The 14,214-nt window shown below is 34.7% G+C and overlaps 1 protein-coding gene across 1 annotated transcript; it reads right to left on the minus strand.

Annotated features, from left to right (window-relative positions):
- Positions 1 to 3,466: 3,466 nt before the first annotated feature.
- LOC134854365 (insulin gene enhancer protein isl-1-like) lies at positions 3,467 to 13,136 on the minus strand. Its single transcript, XM_063870589.1, has 7 exons — positions 12,560 to 13,136; positions 10,730 to 11,033; positions 10,060 to 10,478; positions 9,096 to 9,231; positions 8,569 to 8,737; positions 5,150 to 5,302; positions 3,467 to 4,197 (listed from the first exon to the last, which is right to left on the minus strand). Exons 1-7 carry the CDS (start codon positions 12,918 to 12,920, stop codon positions 4,093 to 4,095), a joined length of 1,647 nt encoding a protein of 548 aa, XP_063726659.1. The 5' UTR covers positions 12,921 to 13,136; the 3' UTR covers positions 3,467 to 4,092.
- Positions 13,137 to 14,214: the final 1,078 nt, after the last annotated feature.

Consider the following 14,214-nt stretch of genomic DNA (forward strand, 5'->3'; position numbering starts at 1 on the left):
TCTGTGAATTCAAATAGATACTTTCTGAGATTTTTTATTGAGCTAGTTTGACAGATAAATTTAAGAAAGTAAATTTTTATGTTATATTAAAGCGACCACTTTTTGGCAAATTTTTTCTCATCGCAACTTTGAGAGTTTTGATGCGAGAAATAAGCATGTGGCAAAATAATCACTGATATTAGAACTGATTTTATGATTGCTCTTTGATAGTATCAGTTTTATCATTGTTCCGCTTTTTGAAGAAAGTGAGGAATTTTTGTCCACGAAGTAATTTTTTTCTGAAACTAAATTTTAACTTTATAACCAAGCCAGCCTAGAGTTTTTTATACTATATGAACGGTGCCGATGTCCTAAGCTCAAATTTATTGTGTGTTGTTAAGTTTTTGTAGAGATATATTTCGAGCGATAAATGAGTTATTGGCCATTTAATCCGGTTCAGAAATTGAGTTAGGGCAAACAGGACCCGAATTTCGTATGAGAAATTTGGGTCCTGTTGTCTTATATCTTTGCATTTTCAAGCTGTTGTGATTTTTTAAAATTTCTACTTTTTTGAGAAGTTATAGCGGGCAATCAAATCTGAAAAATTTATTGGTGAAATCGAAAACATCCCTAATAAACGAAACAGTTCTAAAATCCCTGGTTCTAAAGAAATAATGCCTCGTAAAAAATATCATTATATATCACAAGAATTGATCCATTGGGGTGGGTGAGTACGATGTCTAATTTGATTCCATTCAGCCGCTATTTGGATATTGATAAAATCATCGAGCGTTGTCTAATTTTTACTCAGATATTATGCAGAGAGATAGCTGCTAACACAATTACTCAAGATTATTAGTAGCATTTACCTACGTATTCGCAGTTAATTAATAACTCGTATTCCTTGTTGTTTGTGCTCGGGGTGGTTTTTTCTTCAGAAAAGTTTCGACATTTAAACTAGCCATATTTGACGGAATTTTTTTTATATCAATCAAAAAATATTGTTGTCTTGAGCTTAAACTTTACGAAAAATGATAACAGATGAAATATTTTTTCAAGTTTAAGCTCAAGATATCAATATTTTTTGATTCATATAACAAAATTCCGTCGAAAATGGCTAGTTGAAAAGTCGAAATTTGTCTGAAGAAAACAAAACACGCACCCCGAGCACAAATATTCCGTTACTTTCGTATCGAAAGTCGGAACAAAAATTAAATGAAATAAAAAAAAATGTTTTTTTTTTCTGAAATTTGAAAGTTGTTATGAAAATCATCCCCCCACACGCCAAATAAAGAACATAAAGATAGATTTCGTTCTTTGTAACAGATCAATTATGGCAAAGAAGCTTCGTTCGACCGATTTGGAACGATTTATAAGACGGATTAAATCTCCACTTACGCGTTAATAGCGCGAATTATATCGCGCGTTAATTGTCCCAAATTGGCCAAAATGGCAATCTTTAAACCCTCATAACTTTACGAAAAATGATAACAGTTGAAATATTTTTTCAAGTTTAAGCTCAAGACAACGATATTTTTTGATTGATATAACAAAAAATTCCGTCAAATATGGCTAGTTTAAATGTCGAATTTTGTCTGAAGAAAAAACCACCCCGAGCACAAACAACAAGGAATATGAGTTATTAATTAACTGCGAATACGTAAGTAAATGCTACTAATAATCTTGAGTAATTGTGTTAGCAGCTATCTCTCTGGATAATATCTGAGTAAAAATTAGACAACGCTCGATGATATTTGGATTTCGGCAGTTTAAAGCAGAATTTTTTTTTTAATATTTAGTTACAATTGATATTACTGGCATAGTTGCCTGGCATTTTATTTCTCAAAAACCGTTCTTGTTCCGACTTTCGATACGAAAGTAACGGAATATTTGTGCTCGGGGTGGGTTTTTTTTTCTTCAGACCAATTTCGAATTTTTAACTAGCCATTTTTGACAGAATTTTTTTTATATCATTCGAAAGGTATTGTTGTCCTGAGCTTAAATTTGAAAAGATATTTCAACTGTTATCATTTTTCGTAAAGTTATGGGGGTTTAAAGATTGCTATGTCGGCCAATTTGGGACAATTAATGCGCGATATATTTTGCGCTGTTAACGCGTAAAAGGAGATTTAACCCGTCTTTGAAATCGTTACGAAGTGGTTGAAGGAAGCTTATTCGCCATGATTGAGTTGTTGCTACGATGAAATTCTATCACCCTGTTCTTTAATTGGCGTGTGGGGGGATGATTTTCACAAAAAATCTCAATTTTTATATTTTATTTTATTACATTCAACTTTTTCGTGTTATTACTGCTTCGAAGACAAAAAAAGGCAGTCGGAAAATTCAGGACTTCGCCGTGATACGGGCAACTTTGTTGTTATTAAAGGATAAAAAACAAAAAGCTTGGTTGGTATTTTACGCTGATTAGTAACAAAACTGCTGATTGTGCAAAAAGTCGTGCGCGATTTTAAGTTTCAAAAGCTGATAGTAGTGTTTAGGTTTCCCTGCACAATTAGACAATAATATATTGGCCCGTTTTCCTAATAAAATTTAATTTGTCCGAATTGAGGTTGTGTTTTTGGAAAAATCCTACTCTTGAATGATTTTCGAAGGGTTATGTAATTTTTTTAATGAAATTCAAAACTTGAACTAAATAGAAAAGTGTCTTTGAGTTTAGAAAAAAACCGTCGTCGGTCTAATAGAATTGTTTTGAACTGCAAATTTGTAATGGGACAGTTAGCCAAAAGTTTTCAAATTATATTTTGAACATCTTGTTTGATTGTTTTTCTTTCACTTCTTACCAACTTTTTTTTGTTCCGACTAGTGAAAATAGGTGGAACTTTGTATTCGGGTGTTCAAGTTTTTTTTCACACAAAATCAGCTTCCACAAAAATATCATTGGAGAAAGTGCCATTCAAACGACATTAAAAAACTTCCAAAATTTTGTCGCAGTGTCTAGAAAAGCTGTTTTTGATTATTAGTTCAATTTCGAGCGCAAAACGCGATCGAATAATGTTCGTTAGATGGAAACTAACTATTTTTTTAAAATAATTTTAGGCTCACAAAACTTGATTTTACCATCAAGTAAACTAGTTTTGGATATTTCTTTCAGCGCTTATTTTCAAAGCAAATTAAAACTATCGTACAAAAAAAAGCATAAATAGAAAAAAAATACAATTTTTTTCCATTTTTTTTATTTGGTATTAATTTTACGAACACAAATTTAGTGGATTATGCTTAATCCATTAATTCCCTACGCGATTGTGTAGTTCTCGAATCACACCACAAACTAAAAATGAGTACTTTGAAGAAAATTTTTTTTAAAAATCTTTTTTTTTGTGAATATAGTCGGAACATTCTGTGCTACTTGCACAGCAACTGGCTGTCCTTGTTTTATGCCTTTTGTTCGGTTTTTCATTTGAAGCGATTGCGAATGTAACGAAGAGTGTCACACTTACCTGTGCATACAGGTCTCTTACAATGATACTGTTTTCTAGAAGATTAAATTGTAACATTTACTAAATGGTTTATTTACAGCATTTAAATTTTCTGCATTATTTGAAACATAAAACGGAAAAGAAAAGAGTGTCTTTTTGGGAATGGAGTTGCAATAGAGTTTTGATTGACGGTTCGTTTAAACAGCTATTGATGACTGAGTTTTTGACAGCTAAAAGGATTTGTAACATCTAATCAACGTTCATTCGGCCTTGACTGGATGAAGTCTCGTCAAAATAAACATCCAAAATCTTCGCAAGTCGGGAAATATCCAGGTTTCTGTGCTTCAAATAATTTCGAATATCCGGCATCGGTTGTCAGAATTTTTATCGGTTCCCATATCCAGTAGATTCAATGGTACCATATGACGTTGTAAACATGTCGGGAAATCCGAAGGTTCTAGATTCCCTAGGGTCGGTTAAATAATTGAAGAGATCAAACGAAGGTAAAAATCATCCACCTCGTCGATGCATATCCTTTGTCGCAATTCTTCAGTGTAGATGGCAATTCGTTGACGAGTGTTCAAATGACATTGAAATTAATAGTTGTGATGTACATAATATGTAGAATTAGGGTTGATAATTGTCTGTTTCGACGGGTGTAGGTGGAATGTTGTTTTCAGTCTGAGGATAGAGAGAGGGAGCAGTCGCTTCCAGCAGGCGAGCCCAAACAGCCGTCTGAAATGACTGAACCTGGTCCGCCGCCGCCGTTGTCGAATGCCATCTGAAACAACAGCTACCTGTTATTATTGATTTGAGTTTCTTTTGATAAAATGATTTTAAAAAAAGTCAATGACAGGCGTTTTAAAGGTTTTGCACATTTAGCCGTTTTACAATTTTCAAGTATTACAGGAATTCTCGGTTGAGATAGTTATTATTCTGTCAATAAAATGTTTTGAGTGCCCTTTATAAAGTATTTAATAAAATCATTCGTCAATATTTTTTGATAAACATTACTAGCAAAAGTAGCCAATCATACATTGGCATAATTTAAGCATGGGAATCTAAATGAAATTTTCTACTGTTCTGTTTTTATCCTGCATATACATATTGTACGCCCTGATAAATCCTTTCCTGGTCGAAAAGGTGACAAGTTTAGAATTGCGGCGGCGATTGGTTCAATTTCCTCTAGAAAAGGAAACATGCGTCCAACATCCCGTCACAAGTGGCCAAATTGTCGCAGAAATAAGACGATTAGATTTTAGTTTGAGGTAATTTGATAATCTGATTGAAATATTTCCATATTTTCCGTTTTAGTACATTTCTCAATAATCCCAACATTTGTAAGTCTCTATTATTGTTAACGCCGTCAAACGTAAAAAATTGAAAGTGTAAACTGATCGTTTTTTGACGACATCATCCAATCGACTTCTCAGTGAGTGTGCTTCTTCATTGATGTCAATTTTTTGGCATTTCAAAAATGAATGTTCTTCGCAAAGTAATTCAACTTTATAACTCCTAATTGATTTTCCTTTTTTAGCATCCAGGTATTCTTTTTCCCAGAAAAATTAGCAAAAATTTTTTTGGTGGCTCTTCATTGAAGAAAGAAAATTTAGCCGACAAGCGCCGAAGAAAAAATTTGTTTGTCTCTTGATTTGTAAAAGTTTAGCTTCTAAATTAGTGAAACAATGATTTGCAAACTACTCCAAAATATTTTTCAGTCCAACTGTTCTTACCATGTAGGCTGGGTCCATCTCTGAGGCGTGGTGGGGGTGGTGTGGTAGGCCGTACGGAGGGTGGGGGTAGGGAGGAAACTGGCCGTCCAGCACTGGGTCATGACGCATGGGGCTGCCAGCGACCATGGGCACGCCATTCAGACCACTAATATTCTGAAAAACAAAAACAAAGATACATTATAACCCTGATTGAAACCGTTATTGCAATAAAAGGCGTAAATAATAATGATCTTACAAGGATTTTAATTTTCAAAGTATTTTAATTGTAGAACTAGCCTAGAAAATTATTTATCCGGAAAGATAAATTTTCTTTTACGTATAATTTTTTTTTCCTAGAAATGTTCAAAGTCATTTTTCTTAATGCACTGAAAGGAACTTTGCTTCTGCGCTGTTTTAAAAGTTCGAATATTATTTTGAATGGTTTTGCATTTTAGTGGCAACTACCTTTGTAGCGCTGTGTATTCACATACAGTGACACAGATTCAGATTATTTACCCAGACAAATTTTTCCTACAAAAGAATTACTGCCGACGTTTCTGTTTAATAAAATTTTGTCCGAATTGGTTTTTTGACAAATTTTACGTTGTTTCGTGGTAATACTGTTAACAGTACTAGTACATGTAGTCGGCTCATTGTCATTTATCTGTTCTGGTCTTATCTCTCAACCCCCCTCTTTTTCTTTTCTCTTCTATTATGCCACCTGTGGGTTGTAGCCTTCTCCACAATTATCCCCCCTCTCACAGCCCCTCTATGCCCCCCGGAAGCTACCTGGCCGGAGTCCCGCAGACTGTGTAGAAAGCACAGGAAATTACTAGACAATGCATTCTGTCACATTTTCTCAATTCAGTTTTTTCAGGCCACCTCTCACAGTTCAACGCTATCTTTCTATCTCTATAGATCTATTTTTTCGATAATCTGCTTTTTACGTATAAATAAAAATATATTACATAACTTTACAAAAAATTAAAACTAAAACAACCGTCCAGTTTTCATGTTGAAAAACTGATGAAAACTGACCGAAATATATAATTTTTAGTAAATTTTCTAATCGGAGCTCAGATGATTCAAATTATTTTGTTATGCTTGCTGCAATGCTTATGAATTTGATGGAATACAAATCGCGCATTTTAAAAATAAAATACGCATTTCTTGCAATTTAAATCTAAAGGAGGCATTTCTGCATTTTTGTTCTATTTTGTATGTTAAAAATGTCGACCATGTTTTTACCCTTTGAAATGTTCCGCTGAATGAAAAAAGAAACGAGGAAATATTTCCATGGAACTAGAAGAACCAACTAGTCTTTGTGGAAAAATTGTGTCAAGATAAGATAAACTGCTGGGCCAAAAGGAAGCTGTCTTAATTGTTGGGCTAACATTTCAGATTTCAACTATTTGCCTCTTATCGCGTACGCTTTGATTCACTTTCCCCCATTCAATGTATTTACTTGCTAAAAAATGATGATGATGAACATAGTGATGAACGAACATTTGTCAGATCAAAATTGATTGAGTGCTATTTTAAAAAAAAAACGACAAAGAAACTTCTAAAGAAACCTCGCAAAAATGTTTCGTTTTTTTATACTGTCCGATCAGTTTGGAGATTGCATTTTTATACAGGTTTATAATTCGACTAAATAGTCCATAAAAGGATTTAAAGTTCTATTGATTTTTATGATCGATTAGAAAAAATGAGATTCAGCCTTCTAAATAATTCGACCAATATCTTATGTATGTAAATCTTAGTTATAGCTGCAGTATGTTTTTTTTGTCATCGAGGCACATATCTTAAAACATTTATTCTATACGTAGGCTGATATCTCTGATTTAATTACTAATCGAAATTTCTGAAAAATAACTACATAAAGCAAAATGAGCTTTTAAAAAAAGCCAAGTAAAAATCAACCTAGAGTTCTTTCTATATTAAACTAAGTGTCTTAGAGAGTAAAAGTGTCTCTAAAAAATGTGAGTCGATCATTATTAAACTTGTTTTTTGTAAAGAGGACTAAAAACTTCACGTGCGACCTCAATTGTCTATTCTAGGTCTATCTTCCAAATCTTCAAACCTTAAATATTTACTTTGTTTAGTTTAATTAAGCTGATTTTGGGATTTTTGACTATCGCGATGAGTAGTTAAATCATGGCCCGATGCCCAAGTATGTCTGTTGAAATCCCTCTCCCTCCTTTACCTCTCCTCTCTCTCTTCTCTCTTTTTTCTTTCTTTCTGAGTCTCCTTGTAGGAGGGGGAAAATATGGAGTTATTTGACATGAGCTGTCAAATTGGTCGACTAATCAATGAAAATATTCGCCCTTCTCTCTCCTATGGTGCCTAGTGCCTCTAACTACTAACTAGAACCCCCCCCCCCCCCCTATTGTTCAACACACCTGTCCAATGAAAACATACACATATAAATTTACACAAAAAAGGAGCAAAAAAGAAGGACATGTCAAATTTATCGTCACTTTTTCTTCACTCGTAAACACGGTAATGAGAAAACTTGTCTTTCGGAACGAAGTTTCTCATTTTTGTACGAAATAATTGTATCATTATAACTAACTTTAATTGAAATTTTAGGAAAAAAGGAAAGGCCTGTTTTTTTATCAGCTTGAAATATTTGTTTTTAGTTTGGTGATCAGAAAGTTTTTCAATCTATTTTTAACACAATTATGAACAGTTTTATGAAAATTATGTGAACGTCAGTTTGAAGAATTGAAGTTTCTCGAAACAAAATATCAAAGGTGAAAATCCATTAATTTTTGCATCCGGTCAAACTGAACTTTTGTGATGCTTTATGTGCGAATTGTTGTCAAATTTGTCCAAATCGAGTTTGAAAGAACTCTAAATAGCAAATCAATAGATTTTATTTCCTGTGGAATTCCTAGTAAATAGGGGGAATTGTCGGTTATGAGGCACGGATATGGGGGCGATCGATAAGGCTTAGACGAAGTCTTACTAGGTCTGATTTTACAAGGGGATTTAATCTCTCTCTGGTTGACTAAATTCAACTCGAATCGGGAACTGAATTGCTCTGTTCAATCGATAAGCCCCGTTCTTCTCATAACATACAAGTCTGAACATGCAACATCGTAAAAAAATGATTTTTTTTTGAGATTTGAAAAGAGACACGAAAAGCAACAAAAAAAACAGATTTTTTCGTTAAATCTGAAATTTACTTCTAAAATATCATCTGAAGGTGTTTTCTGTATAACTTTTGCTTGACAATCATTTTGATACTTGAATAGCAGAAGTTACCCAATTTAAAAATCAAGACCTGATTAAGATCTACATGCATTTTGTTGCGCTGTAGCTCGAATCACGGTTGGATGGGTTTACATTTGATGTAATGCTCAAAGCTGCGTGAAGTTAGTTTGTGGCGGACAAAAAAGACAAGTTTAACATAATGATTGGAACAACAGTGGTACCTTTTCTGCCTGAAGCTGGTGCATTTGTTTGATGGCTATGCTTCGTTTCTTGTCCTTGCACCTCTTGTTCTGGAACCAGACCCTAATAACTCTGGGAGACAGGCCAGTCATCTCCACCAACTGCTCCCGCATCAGGGCATCCGGTCTGGGGTTGGCATTGTAACAGGTCCTGCAAACACACCACTCAACTTATACTCACATACCGGGACACACAGAGTGCGACATACTATATAATCGCCACCGAAGATGTATTTGTCATTTTGGAAAAATTGGAGTGGTACAAAACGTAGAGCAAGGTGTTCGGGGGCAAAGTATTTTGACACCTGTTGTTACCTGTGTTGGTTTTTTTTTTCGTAGAGCCATGAAAAAACGAAAAATATGAGAAGCACTGAAAATCTTAAGAGGAGCGTAAAAAAATGAACAAAGGGCTGCAAATTTGAGAGGATTTTCAGTTTATTTTTGCTGTTCGGACTCTGTCGTCTGCACATCTATCTAGCAAGATTAGTCTGTCTGTGATTTGCTCTGACCTGAGAGTGTGTAGTTGTTTTTCATTAAGCACAGTACGGATGCGGGTGGGCTTGGAGGAGCCGTCCTTGGAGGAGTGGTGTCTCTTCTCCCCCCTGACCGACAGAGAGACTGCAGAGTCCTTGCACGATTTGTCATCTGAAAAGACCAACTAAGTTCAAGTCTTGAGAATTGCTACCTAGTTGTGGATTTTTGCTCGTCATGTAGTTTTTATATATTATTTCCTTGAGTATCTCTAAATCACAGGGGAAATGGTATTTTATCTATAATTACTTATTAGTTTTCTCGAAAAATTGCCTGCAATCCAAGCCGAAAAATAGTTTAGGATGAGAACCGAACAAAAGCTACAATGAAAGTCAGAAAAACAGATTTGTTTGAAAAATTAACATGGCAACTCATAAGAGAGAAAAAGAAAAAACATGGTGTGTATAGTTTTGGCGTTGGAGTTGGATTACTTTCAGACTATGAAACAATTATCCCTCGCCTGGCGCTTATCTAATTAGGCGACTGTGAATGAAAAAGAGGAAAGCGTTCTTGGTATTATGTAAATTTAATCAGGATCTTTTTCTCTCTCAAATTACTCAAAGGCGGGTCTTGTATGCTAGTAAGAACAAGTTAATAGTGTTGCAAATTAAATTATAAAAACAGTACTTAGCAATGAAATATACTACAAAGAAAAACCAGCACCGCCCTTTTTACGTTTGTTCAACTTGACGACGCAAAAAAAAACGGAGCATTAAAAGTTGTCAACACAAAGCCTGGTTCTTGCTTCATTACTGGTCAATTTTTAAAAATATTGTTGACTGAAAAGTTTTGTTAATTTCATACTTTTTGGCTAAATGTAAATAACTTATAGGGCTCAAGACTAAAGGAATATGAAACAAGAGAAAGGCGAAAAATTAATCATTTCGTATTGCGAAAAATTAATCAATTTAATTGGATCATTGATCCTATCCCAAACGTTACCTGGTGAAAAAATGATTTTGTCGTCTCTATCCAAGTCGTTTGACGAGCTCAAAGACAGACTCAAATTATTCCCGACTGAATTGTTCTGCATGCCCCCATATTTGGGACTGTTTTGCTCTGAAGGTATTCCTGCTATCCTCGTATCCCCTGCCGACGATGGGTTCTCGCATGTCGGCAAAGAGTTTTGGTTGGGACTCTGATTCGCATTAGCTGCTGCAGATGATGTCATGAGTTCGACCATGTCGTCCCGACAGAATATGAGGTCATCTCGGATTGCGTATTCGTCTCCCGGCAACAACTGTTTGAAACAGACGTTGCAGGAGAAACACTCCACGTGGTAAACTTTGTTCATAGTTCGCATCACCCGGTCAGTCTTTTCAAACGGCAGGTCACATTTTCCACATCTGATGCTGAATAAACTGAAACAAAAAGATCGAAAAATTATTTCACTAAAGTAATCATTTTGTTTCTGCGAATTGCAGAAGATATCAAAATATTTAAGTGCAATTTGATAAGAATAGATAAATGTTGCAGCGGATAGTTTTTTAATTAAAAAAAACATATGTCGCTTTGACCACCCCACCGAATGAAGTTTTAAAATTAGCGGAATAGTGATGTAAAGGTAACAAATCAAGGCGGGGGGGGGGGGGGGCAGAAACGTAGGACATACCGTATGTAGTCTAGCTTGCAGTATGGTTTGCCGTCCTTTAAGTAGCAAGTTTGTCTCTCATCCAGAACTGTCGAGCACTGGTGGCATTTGAGACAGTGCGCGTGCCACTCTAAGTCCGGCGCCACTCTCAAGATGAATTGGTCCAGGATAGGCTCGCAACACCCGATGCATTTTGGGATCTTCTCGGTCGCCGATGAGAGTGGAGAGGGAGATGAATTGTCGCACCCTGCCGAGGACTGATTGCTTTCTCTGTTCTCATTGGTCGACAAAACGTTTTCAGAGTCGAACCCTGGCGAAAGTGATTCTGAAAAAAATCAAGATTTTATCAAAAGGTTAAAAAATGACGTTGTCTAAATTAGCCTCTGAGCTGCATATTTTGTTTTCTTCCGTAATTGTGTACACAAGTAATATATTATAAACTTTCATTAATGAAATTAGATCCTAACAAAAAATAAATTTTGTAAAAACGAACCGGGCTAATGCGCAAATTGTTTGAAAAAATTTTAAAGTAAATTTATTTTATTTGAGTTAATTTTAAAGTTTTGACAGTTGTCGGTGGTTTTTTCTTTGAATTGGTAAACTTCTCTGTTTGAATTAATTCAAGTTATTTGCATCGTTTATTTGTCCAATCAATTGTCAAGTGGTCCCCCTTAGTTAATTAGTAAACAACGGTCAATTGACCCTTGTTTACCAAACAAACAGCCCGTCTCAATTGTTTGTCCATTGAGAGTTAGCCAGATTGAACAAACAAATATTTCGTTTGAAAACTTCAAACAGTTATACAAGAAAAAGTTGTTTTCAGATTAAAAAAACTCCAAGTCATTGATGATAAAAAGTGAAAGCTCTATCAATCTAATTTCAACTGATATAAGTTTTTTTGGGCCTCTCGAATATTTTTTGATTTTCATTTTTTATGATTCAGGGATAATCAAAAAAACTCGCTTTTTTCTTGGTTAGAATCATCAATTATTGAGGTATCAGAATTTATTTTTAAGTTATAAGGGGGGTTCCAAAAAATGTCGCTGAAAGTGCATTGTAATTTTAACTTGGAAACAATTTAACTTGGCAACTTTCGAATCATTTTCAAAAAAGTACCAAAAAACCATAGAAAAACTACAAACGAAAGTAGTAATAGAAAGTCGATGCGTTTTCTTGGCGTATGTCGGAGTTAAAACAACATTGGTTCTCATCTGGCACGAAATAACTCAAAGCGTTAATCTAAAAACAATAAACTCAACTGAAAAAATCTAAATATTTTTTACTCAGAACGCTAGAAATTGTGTATAAAAATGAGACATCAAAAATGAACATTAAAAATAATTAAGTGAACTTGCAATTCAGTAAAGCGAATCAAACAGGTGACAAATTCTTGCAGAAGGCTCCGACAAACATTTTGAAGCGAATTCAGAAAACTAAATGAAGAATTTGAAAAAAAAAATGAAAATTAAGTTGAAAATTGTTCAAGAAAACATGATTTTTCTACAAATTTTTCTTTGAAGATACTCTTAGTTATCATGGCCGAGTTTAAGAGATTATCAAACCCATTGTTTTTAATATTTTAACCTCCTAACATAAATTGCAGCTGCTAAAGGTTATCAAATACATCAACTATTTTGTTCCTCTCCTTTTGCTCTAAAATAGTCTAAAGGCAAACTTAATTTTTTTCTCGACACTTAGAAAACTCTTACTGAATTTGTAACTATCGAAATATGAAAGAAAGAGCTCTGATAAGCTGTATCAATAGATGGTTCTGTGATTATTCGCGCGCGTTTTTAAGGAAATTGTTCGGTATCCAAAACATCAACAAGAATGTTCTAGAAGTAGACTTACTGTTTGATATAGGGTGTTGTTTTGATAGATCGCTGAGCATAGCGCCGCTTTCCTTTTTAGCCCCCACCGTCCCATCGAAAGGGGGGCTAAGTGATGACGGGGTCAATGATGAGTCATTTTGGGCCAGGAGGGAGGGACTGGTCTCTTTTTTATGTGAGTACTGAGGCACCACTTGTGTGCGGGGGAAAAGGTTGGGATTCAGATTAGAGCCAGGTACTGGCGGGAACATAATTTGGGGTGATGAGGGAATAATGGCGGGTGAACCCGGGGTGAAATTTGGGGGGATGGGGGGAATGAAAGAGTCAAAATCCATGGAAAAATGACCAAAGTTAAGATGGGGCGTAAAATGGGAAATAACCATCAAGGAAATATCAAAATTTTTGTAAATAATTTAAAATATTTTTAATGCAATATTAATTGAAAATTTCCGGGTTTTTCAAGTTAGTTTTATAACTGTTTTTTCAGATTTTTGAATTTCAGCTCAGGTGTTATTTTAGAATAAAATTAGTGGCAGGCTGAATTAAACGCAGATTGATATGAGATGAAGTAAAAACAAAAAGGTTCGGCTGAGCTCAGATTTGTTTAAGTTAAGCAGCAAATAGAAACAGCAGAGATTTTGATTGGTTGGGCTAAAAAGTCCTTTCCCTTTGAGAACCCACCCGTTGATGTATAAGACAGAACGATTTTCAATTAGGTGCCTGCATTTAATTCAATCAAGTAAGAAATAAATACAAATCTACTGGCGAATGAAATTTAAGAACAAAATAACAATTTTTTTGATATTTTCAAGTTTTTTAATCCTCGGCTCGACTAATTAACATAATCGGATTAAAGCAATTAATAACGCATTTATCACTTTGTTAACAGGTAGTAAGTTAGGATTCGGCCAATGAAATCGCATCAAAAATATCACATTTGATCATGAAATAAACCGAAAATTGAAAATATACCATTTATTATCGAGTTCGAATGGTATATCCGTCAAATGGTCAGCGGTCTTGTTTGTGACTTATTTGTTCAGACGAAGTCAAAATTGAAGACTTCTCTCAGTGTCATGTTATGAGTGTCACTGGGAGTTTGTTTGCGGATGAGTTTTTTGTTTGTCCGACTGTGATCCATTACAGTACATACTAGAGATGAGGTTTGCCCATGTATAAATGTATGTTAAGCTAAAGATGCCCATAACCACTACTGTACAATCTTCATTCAGTTTTCAGTGGGAATGAAGTTTAGACTGAACTTTTACTGACAGTTTCCGATCACACACAGGTTATCAACAGTGGCCAAGGATCTCAATCTAGATAAGTTTTAGCAGCAAACCACGTGATGTCTCAGAATGTTGTTCACCTAAAGATAATTTTGAGTTTTTTTTTTCGAATGTTGCATAATTTGAAACTGAATTAACTTTGTTTTTAAAATAGCCTGTTTTAGGAAAACGAACATTTCTCTCAATTACAGGCACATTTTTTTCCAATTTAGCGTCCTCTTGGGTGAAATTTACTCAATTATTTAAAGAAAACATGGATCTACTAAAAAACAATCTCAACCCCCCTATGGTCTCTACTAAAGAATCGCCACCCCTATAAACAAATCGAGTAAAATAGTACTAGAGAATGTAAATTTTTCTGCATTCTGATTGGTAGAAAAATTGACCA

Source organism: Symsagittifera roscoffensis, chromosome 9, assembly GCF_963678635.1.
Source record: "Symsagittifera roscoffensis chromosome 9, txSymRosc1.1, whole genome shotgun sequence".
NCBI classification, from domain to species: domain Eukaryota; kingdom Metazoa; phylum Xenacoelomorpha; order Acoela; family Convolutidae; genus Symsagittifera; species Symsagittifera roscoffensis.

What these genes read in the sequence shown, in the direction of transcription:
- LOC134854365 (XM_063870589.1), bottom strand. Translation starts at nt 12,920, where the DNA reads ATGGTTATTTCCCATTTTACGCCCCATCTTAACTTTGGTCATTTTTCC. An exon ending in ACAACACCCTATATCAAACA is followed by an intron (nt 11,034 to 12,559) that starts GTAAGTCTACTT and finishes GATTTTTTTCAG; the next exon opens with AATCACTTTCGCCAGGGTTC. An exon ending in ACCAGCTTCAGGCAGAAAAG is followed by an intron (nt 5,303 to 8,568) that starts GTACCACTGTTG and finishes TTTGTTTTTCAG; the next exon opens with AATATTAGTGGTCTGAATGG.